The sequence below is a fragment of the Vidua macroura genome, chromosome 22 (assembly GCF_024509145.1).
Source record: "Vidua macroura isolate BioBank_ID:100142 chromosome 22, ASM2450914v1, whole genome shotgun sequence".
Lineage (NCBI taxonomy): Eukaryota > Metazoa > Chordata > Aves > Passeriformes > Viduidae > Vidua > Vidua macroura.
The window spans coordinates 1,501,354-1,522,160 of NC_071592.1; the positions used below are offsets into that span (position 1 = coordinate 1,501,354).

Consider the following 20,807-nt stretch of genomic DNA (forward strand, 5'->3'; position numbering starts at 1 on the left):
AAATCCAAGTCACCCAGTTCTGACAGCTCATTTTGTTCTCCACCTGACCCCTGTTATTTGCTTGAGAACTTTCCTTCTGGTCCATTTTGAAGCAAGAGGGCTACAAATCAGCTGCATTATTATTATTATTATTATTAAAGCACAGCACTGAATTTGAAATAAAATCAAACCCCATTTGCACCAACCCCAGTCACTGCATTATCCCACCCCCCCCTCGCTGACCCTTGCAGATCAAAGACAAATGAAAAGAATTGAGCAATTTGGAGCATTTTCTGGAGAAATGCCCCTTGTGCAAGGTTTCTCTGCATTGACTTGGAAATGGAACATGATGCAGTTTCCTTTACAGAGCAGGTCAAACTGAAGGAGTGCCATGAGCAAATAGGTGAGCTGGCTGGAGCAGAGGAGGCTTTCTTGGGGAAAAAAGACTTTCCCAAAATACAGGTTGGTGTTAATTCTTCCCTCTCTGAGAGAGAGGATGATTCACACTGGCAGCATAGGAAAAAAAATGGTGAAAAGAGCATTTTACATTTGCTTTTAATTTTAATTGCCTTCACTTTAATTTTTAAGTGACAAGCAGAGTTCCTCACTCCCAACACAGCTGCTTTGCTCATCCAAAAAATGCATCACTACATGCCAAGCAATTTCTACCTCTAGAAGCTGCTTCTTGTATGTACTGGTATTTTACTGGGCCGGATTAATGCTCGTTTAGTTGGTTACTGCACTAGAGACTTGTTAATCTGTAATGCTTAGAAGAGAAACCAAAATCCAACGACCTAAGAAGTTTGCTAAAGGTCTGGTAATCTTATACCTCTTGTTTCTCGGGCCGGGTCCACGAAGCCTGGAGAGAACAGATATAGAACACAACAACAACAACAGAAAAAAAGCAATAAAAGTTTATCAAAGGTTGCTTTCAGGTACCAGTGTCTGCAGCACATTGAGCTGTGTGCACATGCAGGCTCCAAGCTGAGCATCTCCTGCGTGGGGGGGATCACAGCTTCCCTTTCCCATCAGTTTGGGCTGGCATTCACCGTTTCACAGCCTCTGCATTGGTCTTTAAATGGTTAAACAGAGGCTGATGGCACCTCAAGACTGATTTATGACATCAGTGACTCTTTCCTTTGTCACATCTCACCTTTCCTACACACCTGGTGCTCAGGAAGTGGCCACTGAATTGCAGGGGACAGACCTGGAGTTGTGCCCCTGGTCTGTTTGCCACCCCACACCGATTAATTAATGCTGATTAATGTGCTCATCATGCATTTGGAGCTCTGGTTCCATGCAGGCTGTGGCAGGAGGAGGAGCAGCCCCAGAGCTGCAGAGGACCCCCAGCTCCAGCTCCCTGAGGTCAGGGATGGCAGCACCCGGCCCCTGCTGGGCTGGGGACAGCCCCAGAGCAGTGAAACATGCCCAAACCTGACTTTAAAGCAAATATTTCCCACTCAGAGAAAGCCACCAGCAGCAAGGAGCACGCTCCCTGGGGCTGCAAGGAGCCAAGCTGCTGCGTTCCATTCCCCCCCTATAATTGGTATTTCAGCTATCTCCTGCTCTCTATAATTTCAACTGATCCCCTTCAATTCAGGAGTCAAAAATCACCTGCTGCCACGAGAGCCAGGATGGCACCACTGGCTGTGAGGCACGGGCACACTGTGGGGGTGTCACAGCACACACGAGTGACAGGGATGGAGATGGAGGCTCAGGGAATGAGAACCAGAAGCAGAGCCCTGTGAACACTGCGACACTGAAATACAGATGGGACACACACCTCTCTGACAACGCCTCTGGTGAAAGCAAATGGTTCCTTTGTGACTGGGAGCTGGGGTGGAGCTCACCAACCCCTGCAGGGGCTGGGACACGCCCAAGACCTGCTCATTTCTAGGTGCACGGATCCTGCTGAGCAGGCAGTGCAATATTCCAGAATAATCCCTTTGTTCAGCCCCACTTATGGCCTTGTGAGTCCCCTGCTGCTCCTGCTCACTGCTCTCTGCAGTCCCAGCACAGAGAGACACTTTTCATCCCTGGGTCAACCCCAAAGGAAGATGAAGAAGGAGGAGAGCCCATTCCCAAACGCTCAGAGCTTCTCTGCAATGGCCCTCGGGAGGGGAGGGAAGAGGCAGAGCCACATTCCCCACCCCAGAGAATCCCAGACTAACTCTCCCTCACCAGGACAGAGACAGAGCAGCTCCACCCAGCAGCACGCCGGGAATGAGGGGGGAATCCAAAGCCTCGTGCACCCTCAGATTCCTGAATTATTAAAAACTCATCCATCTGCCTTGGCTGCCAACAGCACAGAGCTGAGAGAGGCTGCAACAGCAACCCAGAAACCAGAGGGAGGATGGGCTGGGCTGTTTCTAGGACAGCACAATGCACTGATGGAATTCACCTGTCAGGCACCCGAAATTCAGCCAAGCCACTCAGATCCATGCAGGAATCTGCATGTTCCTGCTTGAGGAACAGGGAGCCTTGTGGGGCAGCCCTGGGGGAAAGGCCCAGTGACAGCACAGGGGCTAAACTGTGCTTGGGATGCAGGAGGGAGAAATCAGAGCTCATCCCTTCCTCTGCTCTTCCACTCCTTTGGTGGGAAGATGCTCCCTTTGTTTCCTGCCCTGCAGGGAATGGTGACGTGGCTGGGAGAGCAGCTCCCAGGAGATCCAGCCCTGGATAAAGGATCAAGGACCTGCAGAGTGTTTCCCTCCCCACAGGCTGGGCTGCACTGCTGCCTCACAAACCCAGCAATGTCCCCACAACTGCTCCGTGGAAGGGTGGCTGAGCACTCAGAGACTGGGACATCCCAAAATCTGCCAGGAGACACAGCTGAGCTAAACCCTCCTTTTTCTTTGGGGGTTTGGGTAGGTTTTCCAGAATGTTATGGGAGTTAAGGGACCTCTACACCTCAAAAAACCTACACTGAGGGACGATTACAAGAGCAAACAACGTGAAGCAAGAGAGAAGCATCCAAGTACCTGGGTAACAGAAATATTCAAAAGTAGGCTTGGTGATTCTTAAAATAACATTGTTTGTCCTGCATCAAAGACCATCCACTTCCCTGTGCTGTCCCAGAGAAAGTGGAGAATAAACTGAATATATGCATTTGTAACAGAATATTTAATATAATTAAATATTCTAATAGAAGTTGTAGTAGAATATTTATAAAGCTGTTCTGACCTCATCTGAAACATTTCCCTCAACTTAAGAGCGCACGGGAGAGAATGAGAAAAGTACAAGACAAACCAAAACAAAATGCACACACACACAAAATAATCCAGCCTAGAAAGTGCATGGGAGATGAAAAAATAATGTTTGCCCTGAAGGTTTGAACCAGCACATGAACACATGGCAGTACCTCAAACCTTGGCTTTTCCCCCATCTCGAAGTGTCAGAGCATGAACATTCCCCTTGCAATTGATCCCCAAGCTGAGAGCATCAAGCAGAGTCTCAAAAATCAGCAAAAATTAGTTAGCAGTTTTGCCACTGAGCCCCTGATGGTTTAAGTGGGCTGCACAGGGAGTCTCTTCTACCACTTGATTCAGCTTTTACATTCTCCTCCCTGCCCAAGCTCTGTCCATGGCTGGCATCCAAACTCCAGAGCCAGCAGCACTGGAGCCCTTGGCACCTCCCAGGGCTCTCCTAACAGAGACAAAGCTATGAATAAATAACTTCAAATCCTGCCCAAACAGGTCCCCCAGTCAGGCTGCAGCTTCTGCAGGCACTGGGAACCTCCCCCTGAACATTGCAGGGATTCACAGCAGCCCTGGGATCCAGAAAATGCTAAGAAAGAAGTGAAGCTGGAAAACTTTGGCACCCTGATTAATAAAGTTACACATGAACAACGTGGGGAGGGGCTGACGTCATGGGGGCAATTAAAACAGCTCATTTAGGAGCTGCAGGGCAGGACAGCAGCTGTGGGGACAAGTGACAGTGGACACTTCTGTTGCTCCAAGACTTTCAGAGTGTCACCTGCTGCCTCCACACTGAGCCAGAACCCCTGGCATGGCCAAGGCAGCTGAGCCCTGAAGCATCCTGCTATTAGGAGATTATTAATTAGCAACAACTCCTCACTCCTACTTCTGTCTAGGCATTCTCTGGCTCCAAATTCTGCCTCCTGATCACTTATGAAACATCTCCAGTACAGCAGCACACCCCGACCTCGTCTAATTAAAGGAGCTGTCGCAAATAACAACACCAGCACTCTTTTTCAAGAAGAAAAAACTGCTAATTATTTTTGCCTTTTAAGAACAAAATGGTATTGATGGGATCAACAGAACAGGTGAGCACAAAAGGCAGCCAGGCTTTTGTGCTTCAGGGATGTGCAGTGCCAGAGGACAGCACGGAGGAGGAATGAACAGGCTCATTTTGGATCCACTGCGTCCCGGAGAGGGAGCGGCCCTCGCCTGCCACCTGCACAGCACGGCCAGCTCTGGGATCAGGGAGCTCATTCCCACCTCCCAGGAGCTTCCTGCAGCTGTAGGAACTCCTCTGAGGAGGGTTTAGGGTCTCTCCAATTGAATTCACCCCCAGTGAACAGAGCAGGAATTACAGGACGTCTCCCCAGGTGTTCAGAGCCGAGGTGGCTCGTCACAGAAGGGCACCTGTGCCACCAGGTGTGGCTGTGAGCCTGGGCCCTGCACGTGCATCCGCATGCAATTCCAGGCCAGGGACAGGCAGGGACGAGCTGTGCTGACCCCACAACCCCTGGGGGCTTTGGGAAGGGTTGTACCTTCTCCTCGTTGCTGATGTTCCTCGTGGAGGTTCTCCAGGTGATGGAGGGGATGGGGTCCCCCGACGCCTCGCAGGTCAGCGTGATCTGATCCTCCAGCTCCATGGCTGTCTTGTTCTCCACGTAGGTGATTTTGGGTTTGGCTGGGGAGGAGAAGAAAAAGGAACCTTCACTCAGGTGGGGCTCAGGGTGAAGCTGTCTGTCACCAGCAGTGCTGGAACAAGCAGCACTGGGCAGAACTGGGACCATTTACTGCCAAATGGGGAAGGAGCAGAGGGACTTTTATGAGGGCAGAAGTGAAGGACCTGAAAAACCTCTTCTGCTCACTCTCACAGCCGAGGCTCCTAAGAGGGGACCCAGTCGAGGGGGTACAAATGCTCACCCTGGGATTACCAGCTCCCTCTTCCACCTCCCTGCCCCAAACCAGCCCTTTGTTAGCAGCTTGGTCAGGTGGCTGCATGCAAGGCAGGGAGAATTCCAAATTCCTGAACACTTCCAGATTCCTGGGAGGCAGGAAAGCCCCTGGTTCACCCCTACAAGCCTGAGGTCACTCCCACAGTGGTGGGGTGGAGCTCACCTCCCCGTCCAGGCTGCAGCAAGCCCCACTCAAGTGCTAAAGCCCTTTTAAGAGCAGCTTTGGTGGATCAGGACTCAGCCTGGCAGGCCTGCAGGGAATTTCCAGCAGCCTGTGGGTCTGACCCACCAGCCCTGCCCGTGTCTGAGCAGACTGGAGCACACACACCATGGCAGAGGTGCACAGCTGGGGAGAAGCCCCAGCAGGCATTCAGTGGGACAAGCAGTTCCCCCAGCTCCCCCCAGCGTGAGCAGCACCCAGCTGGGCTGCCCGGGCTGTTACCAAACACTTTGAGGTGGATGGTGGCGTCGGCCTCGCCAGCCTTGTTCTCAGCGATGCAGATGTACTCGGCCTCGTCGCTCTTGTCCACCCTGTGGATGACCAGCTCGGAGCCATCCGAGTTGAAGCTGTATTTGTCCTCGTCCTCCACCTCCTCCACGGGCTCTCCATCCCTGGGGGCACAAAGCACACGGGGCTGTGGTGGCAGAAGCCATCCCAGGCTGCTTCAGGCTTGTTCATGCAATTATTACACTGCAGCTCCCCGTGCCCAGAGGGACCAGCCCCTTCTCCTCTCCCCGTGGGCTCCAGAGCTCAGCTTGAGCCCTATTCCCAACCTTTCCTGCCCCAGGGCTCTTGGCAGATGAAGCTCTCACCTCCTGGCACACCACGGAGCTGTAACCCCACCAAAGGTGATTTCTTGCCTACCAAGGCACCACTCCAAGCTGCCATCAGCTTTTCTGGGTCACTTTGTGTTCCTAACCTTCACCAAAGGCTGCAGAATTCCAAGAACAGAGCCCCTGGAGTGGCAATCACTGCCTGACAGGGAAATGCAGGAAGCTGGGAGGGGACACAGCTGACCTGGCTGAAGGATGGGGAGCACTGAAGGGATTCCTTGTTCTGCTTTGCTTGATTGAACTGTTTTTATCTCAACCAGCAGGATTTTTACCCTCAGGTTCTCCCCCCTGGGAGGGCTCTGTGCTCCCAGCCTAACCCACAGCAGAAGGTGGCTTCAGCCCCATCACGAGGCCATTGCTGTGAGCAAAACCAGCTCATCCCAGCCAGAACATTCCCTTCCTTTATTCCAGCCTGGCTGTGCAGGGGAAGCACCCCCAGCCCAGCAGGACACTGCACACAGCATCTTACTTTGTCCAGGTGACGGTGGGCTCAGGAAAGCCGTCGGCATCACAGGCCAGGGTGACAGACTGGCTCAGGTTGGCAGTGGCATTCATGGTGCTCTGCCTGGCACGCACCGAGGGAGGCACTGCAAGAGAGGACAGAAGGTGTGAGCCACAGGGAGGCTCTCTGTGCCCCTCTGATGGCACCAGTCAGCCAAACGCTGTCACCACCAGCTGCAGGGCTTAACCAGCGAGTCTGAGACATGTCTGAAGTCATCAGCACGGGGGAGGAAGGGCACTGGGTGGGGAGACACAGAAAAACTCAGTGTGGTGGCCAAAACCACTCGTGAGTGCCACCAAGCTCAGTTCCTCACTCTAAGCTTCAGGTGCCTGGAGGTGTTCTTTTCCTGTGAACACCTGGCAAACACTCCCTGCATTCCCTGCTGTTTTTGGACACAGCAGAGGAAGAGGATGGTGTGACTCCGAGGCAGCAGCTCCAGCAGCAGCCTGGGGTGAGGTGCTGCTCTGAGCCCCTCACCGTTCACGATGACCTGGATGTCCTTGAAGTTGATCTCCCCACGGGCCAGGATCCTCCCCTCACACCTGTAGGTCCCCTCATCTGTCTTCTTGATGCCCCGGATCTGCAGGTAGTTGTTGGACAGGACGATGAACCGCACTGCAGAGGACAAAGGGAAGGGAAGCTCACTCCAGCCTCTCCTCACCCTTCCTGCAACAAAATCTCCCTCCCCACCATGAACTGGAGATGCTGCTGTGGCTGGATGTGCTTCTGCCAAGGAAGAAACACGTGTGGAGAGCAGCACTGCTCTGGTGCTGTGCTGTGCTCAGGGAGGTGAGCAGATCCGTGCTCCCACGGACACGGTTACACTGCATCACAGCGGCCAGCGGCACTCTGGGACTCATCCCTCCTGCCCAAGGGCTCCAGCCTCACTACCTGTGTGCCAAACCTGCTCAGCTGGAGTCTGTGCCTCTGCCAGCCCCTCTGGACACGGCTGGCTGGAGCATTTGGGATGAAAGGGAAAAGCTCTTGCAAGGAGCTTTCAGCCCCTTTTCCTCAGCAAGGCTGGAGGGTGTCACAACATCCAGCTTTTCTGTCTGGTGGCACTTCTTTCATCTGTATTTTTTTTTCCAGCATCTCTTGTGTATTTTTTCCAGCAATGGCCTGGTGGCCATTTCAGTGGGAACATGACTGCCCTGCCACTGGCAAACCACAGCACCTGGGATGACTAAATTCACATCCCATGGCCTCGTGTCAGACACAAGCTGCTTCTCCTGTCCCTTGTGGCCACCAGCATTCCGTGTGGGAGGGAGATGGACATCTGACCCCAGAATGGACAAGAACCAAGCCCTTACCATCCTTTTTTAGGATGACATCCCTGCCTTTGTGCTTCCAGATGATGGTGGGGGGCAGTGAGCTGACCACGTCGCACACGATCACAGCATCATCTCCTTCCTTGAATTCCTGAGGGGTGGGAGCGTTCTTGAACATCAGCTTTTCTGGAGACAGGGAAAGGAGAAGGTCACTGCAGCTTTCTCAGCACACCTGGAGCTGTGCTCCTGCCTCCAGCCTGAGGGGAGCAGAGAAAGCCCCAAATCCCCAGAAATCTGCTTGTTCCTGGGGGAGGATCAAGGTCTGAGTGAATGCACTGCCCACAGCACCCCCATGTCCAGCCCTGTGCCCACAGGGGGCTGAATTACTGCTCTGAATAACCCCTGCTGCAAGAAGGGACCTTGGCACTGCTCAGCCTCCCAGCAGGGAGGGAGAGGCTGCTGGCAGGGCTCTGCTGGAGCAGCTGGTGGCTCTTTACAGAATCACAGAATAAGAGGTTGGAAGAGACCTCTAAAATCACCAAGTCCAACTTGTGCCTTAACACCTCAACCAGACCATAGCACCAAGTGCCATGTCCAGTCTTTTTTTAAACACATCCAGAGATGGTGATTCCACCACCTCCCTGGGAAGACAATTCCAGTACTTTATTATTCTTTTGGTGAAGAATTTTTTTCCTAATATCCAACCTCTACCTCCCCTGATGTAGCTGGAGACTGTGTCCTCTTGTTCTGTCAGTCTCAGCTTGAGACTGTGTCCTCTTGTTCTACAAACCCTCTGGACATGTGGGCCCCTCTTCCCTCCACACCAGAGGTGTGTGTCACCCACAGCAGCTCCTCTCCCTGTTACTCCTGCCAGAAGCACCAGCATCTTCTCCTTCCCCTTGCTCTGCTGCCCCTCAGGAGGATTTCAGCCGTGGGGCTGCTGGAGATGCCCTGATCCTCCAATCCCTCCTGTTCCCACCTTCCCCTCCTCACCAAGAGTGAAGGCAGCATCTCAACACCCCCTTATTGGTGTTGGGATCTTTGGTGTGGGAAGAATGATGTGTAGGACTCTAATGATTTTAGAAGGTTAATTAATTATTTTATTATACTACATTATACTATATTACACTAACAAGAACCATTACTAACTAACTAATTAGAAAACTTGTGACTTTCTCTTGAGAGTCCCGACACACGCATGGATCTCACTGGTCAATGAATTTAGAACACCCTCACCAGTATCTAATCAAGTAATCACCTTGGGTAATCTCTAGAACACATTCTACACGGGCACAAACGGAGCAGCGAATGAGATAAGAATTGCTTTGTCTCTCTCTGCTTCTCTCAGGAGAAATCCTGAGAAAGCTGAGTCTCTCTCTGTTCAGAGAGAATACCACACCCCCTTTCCTTTCACCCTCCTCCAAACACTTCAAACCTTTTCCTAGGAAGGTGAAACAGTTTCCTCCCTAGCCCTGCCTGACCAAGAGAAGGGAAAAAGCCCAGGGGGCGCTGCCTTACGGAAGATCTTGACGTTGACGGTGGCCTCCGAGTCGCCCTCCTCGGGGCTGCTGACCACGCACTTGTAGATGCCGGCGTCGTCGATGTTGGCGTTGTAGATGGTGAGGGTGGAGGAGAAGTCATCGTTGCGCACCACCGAGATGCGCTGCTGGTTCGGGCTCAGCCGCTCCCCGTTCGGGGAGAACCACGAGATGTCCTTGAACTTGGCCTCGCCGGCCACTGCGGGGGGAGAGAGCTGCGCAGTGAGACAGCGCGGCCCCGCACGGCCCAAAGCCCACTGCTGTGGGTTTGACTGACCCCACTGCTGAGGCTCTGCCCCAAACCCCACTGCTGAGGCTCTGCCCCAAACCCCCCTGCTGAGGGTCTGCCTGACCCCATATCACACTGAGACAGCGTGGCCCTGCACGGCCCAAAGCCCACTGCTGTGGGTTTGACTGACCCCACTGCTGAGGGCTCTGCCCCAAACCCCACTGCTGAGGCTCTGCCCCAAACCCCACTGCTGAGGGTCTGCCTGACCCTATATTGCAGTGAGACAGCGTGGCCCCACACGGCCCAAAGCCCACTGCTGTGGGTTTGACTGACCCCACTGCTGAGGGCTCTGCCCCAAACCCCACTGCTGTGGGTTTGACTGACCCCACTGCTGAGGGCTCTGCCCCAAACCCCACTGCTGTGGGTTTGACTGACCCCACTGCTGAGGGCTCTGACTGACCCCACAGCACAGTGAGACAGCCTGGCCCTGCATGGCCCAAACCCCACAGCTGAGGCTCTGTCCTAAACTCCACATCTGAGGGTCTGCCCCAAACCCCACAGCTGCCCCAAACCCCACAGCTGAGGCTCTGCCTGACCCCCCAGCACCAACACCATCCCAGCAGGGTCTGTCTCATTTTTAACTGAACAAACCAACCCAGGGGCCTGCAGCCCGCACGCACCTTGACATAGGAAGAACTTGGACTCTCCAACGCTGATCTCCCCCTGGCTTGGAACGATGTCCACTTGGAGAGAGGCTGGGAAGGGAATGAGCACAGTCAGACAAGGGCTGTGGGCTCCAGCAAAAAACCTCTGCCAGCCCTACAATCCCCACGGACCCCTCCTTCAATTTACAGCCCAGGATGACACCTATTTTCTGATCTGAACTGCTGGTTTTAAACACCAGGGGAAGGCTTTAAACACCAGAGGAAGGTTTTAAACACCAGAGGAAGGTTTTAAACAAGAGATAAAGGTTTGAAACACCAGAACAAGGTTTTAAACACCACAACAAGGTTTTAAACACCAGAGGAAGGTTTTAAACACCAAAGGACAGCATCCTTGTCCTGCCCATTCCCATTTACCAGCCGCCCCTCCCAGTGCACACCCACGCAGGCCCAGTGCCCTTTTCCCCCAGCATCATCCCTGCCTCCTTCATTGCATAAATTATGACCCATTAGGCAGAAAATGTAATTGGATTCTGGCTCTCCTCCAGCTATAGCTTAATTCCACAGCAGATCTGTGGCCTAACAAGCCTGGGTCAAGTTGAATGTGGGGACACCAAAATAGGTTTTCTTTGGACAACAGCCTCTGCGCTTTCATGTAGTGCATGAAAATCTGAAAATCCCTCTCCCAGAGCAGCTAATTTTACCTCCAGACCACAGAGGCATTATTTCAGCTGCCAAGCACTCCTGGGGTTATAAGAAACAAGCACTGCTTCAGGAATGAAAACCTGGCTGCGTGTGCCAATGGCAACATTCCTTAAAGTGCAGGGGAAACATATGGACTGGGGGGTCAGGCACTGAGCCTGGAGCTCCCACAGCTGAGGGAGCACTGCCTGCCCTCGTTAGGAAAGCACAGGACTACCAGGATTTTCTGAGCACATGCCTTTAGCCAACAAGCACCCTGCCACAGTGCTTCTCTGCAGGAGAAGACTGGAAGCACTAATGGGAGCTGGATAATCCCAGTGCAAGCTGCCTGCACTTTCCTGCCTCTCCTCCCTGGGGCTCAGCAGGCTGTCCCGATAGATGCCCAGACCACTGGGGGACAGCCCCAAACCCCAGGAACGCAGCTGGAAGCAGAGCTGGGAGTGCTCCAGTTCTGGCCAGGGTCACACGGAGGGCTGCACGTCCTGCAGGGACTCCAGACAGGGACATCCCAGTAGCCCTGGACCTCCTGAGTCACGGGAAGGAGCTGGGAAAACCAGCCCAAGGAAGGGCTTTCAGAGCACTTTTCTGCTCAGCACTGGTGAAACATAAACTTTAAGAGATTTAGGGATTTTAGAGGAGCTAAGATTTTAGTTAGAGATAAGCCTTACTAGAGTTAAGTAAAATAAAGGGATTTTTTAAGTAGGCCTTGATGAAGTTAAGAGTTAGTAGTTAACTAAGAATTGATTGCTTGTCAACACAATGTTTCGTTAGCTGGGTTTGTAATGGAGAATATAGAAACTGACAAACAGCTTTTAGGAACATGAGACAATTGTGGGCCTCCTCTGTTCTGAAACCAATTGAGGACAAGGAATGGGAGTTCTACCAAGGTTCATTTCTCATATTTGCATTGAAAAGGCAGAAAGGTCAGAATGAGGAAGACTTCATTTACTTCCTCATTTTGGGACCCCTCCCCATGAAAGGGACCACCGACCCATTTCAAGGAACAAACTCTGCATGCTTGATAGCTTTTGGAATGATTAGCATAGGAAGCGAGGAATGGGATGTACCAAAATGATGAATATGTGTTTGTATTTTGGGTATTCAATTCTGGTGTGGATAAAAGGACTCTGTAATCATTGGAAAGGTGCAGTGTGCATTTGGGAGCTACCCCACACGCTGCCCGGCGCCGCAATGAACATACACTTTAAACTGTCAGAGAGTTTTTGTCCGTCACAGTTGGATATTGGTGCTAGATCAATATCCATATTTCTTTAATAAATCACTGGGTGCAGCTCACAGAGGCCTGACAGAAATTCAGCCCCGTTTCCCTCCCCACAGTGCACTCTGCAAACGCAGCCCTGGCTGGGCTGGTCAGTGCCTTTCATTCCATCCCCAGGTGATGTCTGCTGCAGGCTCTGTGGGAAGCACTGAACTCTCCACCACCCCGAATTCAGCACCTGGGCTCTGCCTTACAGCTTCCTTCAGCCTGGCTGTGCCACATTAGCTGCAACAACAGGAGGAAATCACACAGCCAGGGAATATCTCACTGGAAATACAGCCAGAAGGGCCAGGCAGCAGATCTGGGGCCAGGCAGCGACACCCAGCTCTCAGATTTTCCTGGTTTTGGGGTTTTTTTTCCCCAAGGGCTCAGCTCCTTCTGTGCACTGAAGTGCTGGGTGGATTTTCAAGAGAATGAAACCTGGAAACCACCCCTGGGAAGGCAAAACTGTTAGACAGGAGAGAAAGAAGGACATGCCTGGTTCTGCCTCATTCAGTCAGTGCTCCCTCTGCTCCCCCAGCTGCAAAGTTACCATTAAATCCCATCATTAGTGGAGTAGGGACAGCATTTCTGCCAAGGCTGTGCCGAGGGGCGGCAGTTCCTTCACTGAACATCAGCTCAGCCCCTTCCCAGCGTGAGGGAGGCACAGGGGGAACCTCCTGGGATTGCTCCTAACTCCAGGAAGGCACTTTTCAAAGCCAGGAATTGCCATGAGACCCCCAGGATAAACGAACACCCTCCAGAGCAGCGTGCCCAGCCCAGGAACAGGATGCTCAGGTTGATCCCAAGAGCCAATTCCCTCCCTTCTCCAGCAGGATTGGGAGCTCCCAGTGCTCACCTATGCACAAACACACACAGGGGATTTATTAAAGACACAGAATGAGAAATCCCAACATTTCTCTTCTGCCAGAGATGCACAATTCTTTTTTTCCCCAGTCTCTCCTGGTGGCTCTCCGGGGGATTTTGGACAGGCTGTGGGGCTGCCCTAGCCCTGGTTTGCAAACACTTTGTCCTACAGATCCCTGGAGATGAAATTAGGGACGAAAGAGCCCAGCTGTGCTTGTCCAGCAGCCCCAGCCACAGAAGCTGCAGGTACCTTCTGGAATTCAGCTGCAGGAGAAGGAAGCATCCCTGTGAGGGAGCCACTCCAGCTCCTCTGTCCTTGCGTCACACGGGGAGAGCTCAGCCCTGGCTGGAGCAGGATTTGCTGCCACTGTCACCTGGACAAACAGGTCCCCAGAACATCTCACAAACCACCTCCCCACTCCTCAGCTCGGGCTGGGATCACACTAACAAAGCCAGCACTGCTGGGTTTAATCGCTATTTAATCGTTATTTTTGCTTTGCAGTTCAGGGAAATGGGGACTATTTTTTCCACTCTTCATTTAATAGACACTGCGAGCCCATTTGTATTCTGCTTCCAACTTCAAGCAATAAAGGCCTTTTTAGCATCACATAATAACTGCATTAAAAGGCCTCTTCATAATCACACAATAACACTTTTTATAGCTCTGCCCTCCCCCATATCTTTTATCTGCTTATAAAGTTCCCCAGCCCCCAAAAAATGCTGAATAATTCCCCATTGATTAAAAAAAAAAAACCAAAAAAAACCAACACAACAAATTTGCTAATGCAACTTCCTGTTCATCTGTAGTTCAATATAATTAGTTTTGCATCCCAACAAAAGAAATGAGCTCAAATTAAGCCGTGATTTTGGTAATAGACAGGGAGGCTGTGTCCCTGCTGGGCTCACACTGGGGTTAAGGGAGGAGGCTCTACCTGCAAATAAAGTAAATAAAGTAAATTGTTGGCAACGGGGTCCGTGGCTGCCCAACTTCCAAAGGTGACACACCAGAAACAGGAATATGAGTGCTCTCACTGCTCTGGCTCCACAGAAGGAACGTCCTGGAACACTAAATACACTCAATTAGGGATTTACTGTGGGGCTCTGTTCCCTCAGATAAACGGGAGTTTATTCCAGTCCCTCAGATAAACGGGAGCTCAGCCCCTCACACCCCTCCCTTCCTACAAAACCACTGCTCCTCTGCAGCCCCCAGCACTGCAGCTCTGACCCCGAGGGGTCCCACTTGGAGCCCTGGGGGCCAACAAGGACTGGAATCCCTCTGGCCTCACCTCACTCCAGCGCTGGGGTCACTCCAGACTCAGATCCCCAGAGATGTGTCCTCACCGCAGCTCCCATCAAGGGCTAAACTCAGTTCTAAGGGTTAAACTCAGTTCTAAGGGCTAAACTCAGTTCTAAGGGTTAAACTCAGTTCTAAGGGTTAAACTCAGTTCTAAGGGCTCTCCCTGCCAGGCACCCCTCCCAGTCTGAGCCCAGGAGGGAATTTGGATGGGGTTTGCCTCGGAGGGTGTCTCCAGGAGCAGGAATCCTGTGCTCCTGTCACAGGTAACCCAGGTAACGAGGCATTAGTGCAACAAAGCCCAGAGAAAACCCAAAAATCAAAAAAACATCAAAAATATCTGGGCAAATAAAGCACAGCACAGATGAGCTCAGCTGTGACCAAAGCCTTGGCTCCACTCTCACAGGCTGTACCTTTAATTTTGCTCATTTCTAGCAATGATTCACCAATTAAACCCAATTCCAGAAATAAAAACCATCAGGAAAGAAATATCTCCTGGATCTAATGGCCACGGCTCGTGGAGTAAGGGCGGGATTTGTAGGGCTGGTGAGCAAAGCAGATTATGGTGAAAGCCCTCGGGATTTCACACACAACAAAGGCTTAACAAGACAAAGACAAGGCTCCTGTGCACGGTCACTTTATTAAAAATACGCTGACTGCTCAGGAGGAGGAGGAGGCAGCAGCTGGGATTGATCCCAGCTGGGCTGCAGATCCAATTCCTCCCCCAGGGTCGCCATGGCAACCACTCCCTAAATCTGCCAGGAACTGGAGGAGGGGATTGCTGATTCCTTTGGGGAATATCAGATCGTGGAGAGGCGGGCAGGGAGCAGCAGCTCAGCACAGAACACCCCAAAATAAATAAAGGTGTGCCCAAAGGCACCTTCAGGGGAGGAACACCCCAAAATAAAGGTGTGCCCAAAGGCACCTTCAGGGGAGGAACACCCCAAAAAATAAAGGTGTGCCCAAAGGCACCTTCAGGGGAGGAACATCCCAAAAAATAAAGGTGTGCCCAAAGGCACCTTCAGGGGAGGAACACCCCAAAAAATAAAGGTGTGCCCAAAGGCACCTTTAGGTGAGAACATCCCAAAATAAAGACACCAAAGCCACCTTCAGGGGAGGAACACCCCAAAAAATAAAGGTGTGCCCAAAGGCACCTTCAGGGGAGGAACACCCCAAAAAATAAAGGTGTGCCCAAAGGCACCTTCAGGGGAAGAACATCCCAAAAAGCCATCCCCAAAGAACATCCCCAAAGGCACCTTCAGGGGAGGAACACCCCAAAATAAAGACACCAAAGCGCTTTGAATTTTTAAATGACCACAGGGCACACCAAGAAATGATACCATTAACACCTTTTCCTACAGAAATTTATGAATTGCAATAAAACTTCCCAGACATTCTCAGTGTTTTTACATGGAACACAATTTTATGCCTCTTTTGACAGCATTCTTGATAAAAGCTTTTTATTACTATGGATCATAAAACTAATAGTCCTATTTACCACAGCAAATATTTTCATTTACCTGAGGCTGGGTAAGCCAGGATGCTTTATGGAGCCATTAAATCAGAGTATGGACAATTTTAATTAAAAACCAAGCAAGTTACAATCTTGTGCTGAAAGAGAAATCTGGGTGGGCGACTCTGCGCCGTGGGGAGAACCCGGAGCAGATGAGAAAAACAGGATTTGGAGAAGCTCAGGATTCAAGGCTAATCTTGCAGCAGCCAGTTTGCCTTGGCAGCGTGCTGAGCAGCACAAACTGCATCCTGCAGGGAACACAGAATTCCTGCCTTCCTCAGGCAGGGGTGGCACCAGGGAGGAGCTCCTCCTCCTCTTCCTCCTCCTCCTCAGAGGAAGCAATCCCTGCTCCCTGCAAGCTGCATTCCCCCACGGCCCATCAGCCAGCCCTAGGAGCACTCCTAGCCCGAGATTTGATCCTCAAGTGTTGTTGCATGGCCTCCCCAAAGGGGCAGTAATTAGTATTAACTCCATGATTGACAGAAAACGAATCAATCTCTGTCTTTATTAAAAAAAAAACATTACTCTTATAAACAGTCACGATACAACTAGACCTCACTGGTCCTCCAACCCAAACTCCATCAGCACTGATCATGCGTGGCACAGGTCTGTGCTTGGATTTTTGGAGAACTTCATTTGAGGGAAAGAGGGCAGGGTTGGAATCCTGTGCTGTGAGCATCTGACTTGTAGGCACAAGGAAATTTGCTTTAATTTCACTGAAATAAAGGCAGTTTCTTGGCTGTCCCGACCTCTCAGAATCCAGATTATCCACAGTGGATATTGGGGCTGAGCTAAGCCATTCCTGGCAGGTTTTGGCTTTATTCCTTTCTGGATCCTCTGAAGGAGCAGATCAGCAGGGTGGTGCTTTCTGACCTGGTTAAGGAACCATCCTCTGGTAACAAATCCACACAACACATTCCACATGTGCACACCAACGAGTACAACGAGTTAAGGTAAGAATTATTTCTCTTTTTTTTTTTTTCTCTGATCTCACTGACTTTCCCCCAAAAAAAAACTTGGGAAAGTTGTCTGTGGCCAGAGAGCTGCTACCACACTCCAGTGTTGAAAAGAATTCCTCTTTTTATGTGGTGGTTTAGTTCAGGGCACGTGTTTTTAGCAATGGTTAGAGCTGAAGCAGCTGCAAAGCCTGAAGCCCAGTATTTGCTCCAGGGATGATGAACTCCCGTGGAACACCCGCTGCAGGTTCCCTCCAGGAAGGCACATTCCAGGCCCAGCACATCCCTCCCATCCCACACTGCAGAATTAATTCCTCCCTCTGCCTATCACAGCCTCGCACTGGAATTCTCAGGAGGAAAATGAACCTCTCTGCTCTGTTTCAGTTAAAAGGAAGAGGAGAGGAAACACAGAATGCAGTTTTTGTCTCTTTTCCCTGCTCCCGAGGAGGGCAGAGCACGCAGAAGCGAAGCCCTGACGTTCTGCACCGCTGCTGCGGGAGCGCCACTGCTGGAAATGCACTCAGGTGGGTTTTGCTCTCGCTGCTCCAGCAGGAGGTGGAAGTGTCTGAGGAGTCACACCAGGACTTGGCTGAAGATGGAGAACTCATCTCCAGGGCACCAGGTTGTGCTTTTGAGTTTTTTTGAGTTTTCTGCACCTAAAAGGGAAGGGACTTGTAAAGCTCATCCAGCTCCACCTTCCACTACCCCAGGTTGCTCCAAGCCCTGTCCAAGCCGGCCTTGGACACTTCCAGGGCTTCTCTGGGCAAGCCCACCCTCCCAGGGAAGGATTTATTCCCAAAATTCCATCCAACATGCCCTCTGGCAGTGGGAAAACATGGAATGTTCCACCTGCATTTCTGAGAGTTACGGCCTCTGGTGAATTGTGGCTCACAAAAGTGCTTTGGAGAGACTGCTGTAGATTTTAGTAGTTTAAATTCGTATCTGGAGCCGTCTTCTGCCAAGTGTGAAGTGTCAGAAATCAACAGTTTATTTAATGTGTCAATTAATCTTTCATACCTGGTGGGACCTGGGAATTCCATGGTAGCTGAGTACCACTGGATAGTTTAGACTGAGCTGAAAATCAGACTCAGCCTGACTCCTCTGTCAGGAACAGGAATTACCAAAGCTGCCCTGCCTTACACTAAGACTAAACAGTCTCACTTTCCCTTGCTATGTGAGGTGAAGAAGAAATTTCATTAATAAATTAATTGACATTAAGAACATGGGGAGGCTGCTTCATTAAATAAATGTTGTTTTTATCTACATTTGTCGACTAAATAAAGCCACATGGGGAGAGCAGAAGGCACGAGGAGGTGAAAGAACAAGAGCACATGTCAGTATTTATAATTTTTGTTGCTTTTTTAGACGAGCCTTCACTGCTGATGAAGAAAACCACTTAGCCCATGGCCAAAGCCCTGCCACGGGACAGACCATGAAGATGTTTCTGGGAATTTAGGGACTTGCTAACAGCATCAGTGCCTCTGGAAATACCACTGGAATTTGTGGGCAACGTTTCAAGTGTGTGCTAACTGCAAGAGAACCTCCAGAATATCCTCAGGACTATCAGAATCATTAATGAAAACTGGAATATTATTATAATGAAAACAGAAGGCAAAAGACTGGGAAGAATAACATGCTAATACAGTGCCCTATTTGCTCAGCAAGCATAGGAACCAAAAATCCCCTCAGGCAAGAGAGAACTGAGCTTGTTTACTGCTCTCTGCTGCTCAGCACTGCTTCAACTCCCTGGCCGGCAGAATAAAGCCAAGGTGAAGGCAATAAATCAGAGCCCCTCCTCATTCGGCCACAACGGGAACAGTTCACACAACCCCGAATTTACACATCATTTACAGCTCCAGAAGCTCAAAAATAGGTGATGCCAAGGGAGAAACAAAAGGAATCTGAACCCAGCCAGGGGGTCCAAAGGCCTTTAAGCATCAGCTGTGACTGACAGGATAAACACTCCCCACACTGCCAGGAGCCAAGAAAAGCCTCCATCCACTGTCCTCTGGGAGGGCTCCTGGAAACCCAGGGAGAATTCAGCCCAGCAAACACAAGAAATGTAATCACTGCAACTCATCAGTTATGCAAGGCAGACAAAGAACGTTTCAGCTGAGCATCTGTGCCCCAAAATTTAAGAGAACTGTCAGGAGTTCAGCTCCGAACCTCTCTTGGTCTCTGCAAGAAAGGCACTCCTTGAAATAACTTACTCCTCCTTGCAAGAATTTACTCCAAGTAAGCACCAGAAGAAAACCTCCAGCGAGCTCCAAACACAACTGGATTTTCACACCTCTCCTTCTGCAGTAAAATCCAGGATAGAGGGAAAAACTGAAGAAAAGGGAACCAGACTCCTGCTGCTGCTGGGTGCTTGACACTGCATTTGGAAAAGATCTCTGAGAAAGCCCCCATGAAATAAAGAAGGCACGCACAGAGATTCATCTTCTCCACACAGACCCAAGCACACAGGGCACAAACACAGCTCAGAGCTGGCTCCTTTATCCCTTTAGTGCCACATTCTGATTTCCATCTCCTCAGTGCATTGCTCTCTCTGGGTTTGACTGAGTTCAGAGCCTCGGGCCCCACGTGCTCAGCATCTTTAATTTATGCTGCACACAGAAAACACCCATCAAAAGGAACCCTCCAGGAGGAAAATAACGGGTGCAGGCTGTAAATTCACTTTAAGCCACAGCTCATCACTGCCATGACCAAGAGCTGGATTAAATCCATCAAGGCTTTTAATCTGTGCTAAAACCACTGCGACTCCACCAAAAGGAATGGCCAAAATGTAAGCACAGATCTGTAATCCCAGGGAAGCACCAGCAGCCTGGGAGAGCCACGCACACCAGCCCAGCACTTTGCTTTCCTCCCAGCTTTGCACCCTGCTGCACTCATGGTTTTTTTCTGTCTCCTCCAAAATTTCTCCTCACAGGAGGGAAATATCAGAACAATTTGGTCCAACTGCTGACAGAAAAAGCTTGGAATTAGTGGCACTACAATTAAACAGAGAGAGAGCTAATAAAACTGTGTGTTAACCATGATTTTCAGAATATTGGGGCGTAAATTAAAGGTCCAAGGCAGGGTTTCTCCGATGAAGCTTTTCTCCTTTAGGTTCCATGGAGAATCTCAACCCCCAGGCCTCATTCAGATGCACAAAGGGCCCATCCTGAGCACTGACACCTCCTGTGTGCAGATTTTTGGTGCCTGCTCTGCTGCTCCCAGTCCCTTTATTGGGATGTGCTCCCTGGGCAGGCTCTGTCCCTGGGATTATTACCCCGTGGAACTGCAGCTGAGTGCTTCAGGGGAGGGCTCTGCTTGCAGTTTAAAGAGCATTCTGCACCAGGCACGAGCCAGGGGCAATACCTGGGCACGGGCAGGAGCTGCTCTGGCAAGGTTAATCCCTGGGATAATCAATATCCAGGGGCAGACTGCACCCAGCCCCTGTTTGCCAATGGCTGGGAGTGCTCCACCAGCCTGAGGGTTTGGGTCTTCTCCAGCTGCCTTGTGTACGTGACTTTCCTTCATTTTACACCTGAATTTCCTTCATTCTACACCTGAATTTCCTTCATTCTACACTTGAATCTCCCAAATTCCGGCGACAACAACACTCCCAAGCACAGGGTGGGACTGCTGGGGAGTCCTGCAGAGCCAGGAGTTGGACTTGGTGATCATTCTGAGTCCCTTCCAGCTCAGGATATGCTGGAGTGATTTTTGGTAAGGGTTACAAGTCCCAAAATCTCGACATGACTTTGAGCACTGATGTGTTTGACTGATGTTAACAATGGGGCTCTCACGTAATCAGGTTTACCACGTTTTCCTGGTACCTACCTAGGGTTTTAATTGGAATTATAGTGTAAGAACTACTCACTGAAAGGGAACAGGAAGGGAAGGAGATGCTCAGTGATCTGTGAGGGCAAAGACCTTTAAAGCACCTGAGGATTCCTGCTGCATTCCTCCCCTCCCACACTCCCTGCTCCTCTCCTGGGTGTGAAATGACAGCACAAGAACAGCAACACTGCTCTGGAATACAGAAAACGGCCAGAAAAGGCAGCAGGAGTC

At 50.9% G+C, this 20,807-nt stretch overlaps 1 protein-coding gene across 7 annotated transcripts in view; it reads right to left on the bottom strand.

Moving 5' to 3' along the window:
• NCAM1 (neural cell adhesion molecule 1) overlaps positions 1–20,807 on the bottom strand; it is a 91,590-nt gene that overhangs the window by 34,934 nt on the left and 35,849 nt on the right. For 4 of the 7 annotated variants that reach the window (XM_053996929.1, XM_053996924.1, XM_053996927.1 and 1 more), the window contains exons 2-9: positions 10,180–10,254; positions 9,251–9,469; positions 7,775–7,918; positions 6,942–7,079; positions 6,432–6,549; positions 5,571–5,740; positions 4,715–4,857; positions 809–838 (exon numbers count right to left, since the gene is read on the bottom strand). In XM_053996929.1, coding sequence (XP_053852904.1) covers positions 809–838; positions 4,715–4,857; positions 5,571–5,740; positions 6,432–6,549; positions 6,942–7,079; positions 7,775–7,918; positions 9,251–9,469; positions 10,180–10,254 — 1,037 coding nt within the window. The remainder of the gene's footprint in view (positions 1–808; positions 839–4,714; positions 4,858–5,570; positions 5,741–6,431; positions 6,550–6,941; positions 7,080–7,774; positions 7,919–9,250; positions 9,470–10,179; positions 10,255–20,807) is intronic. The other 3 variants (XM_053996925.1, XM_053996926.1, XM_053996928.1) reach the window with 1 other exon arrangement.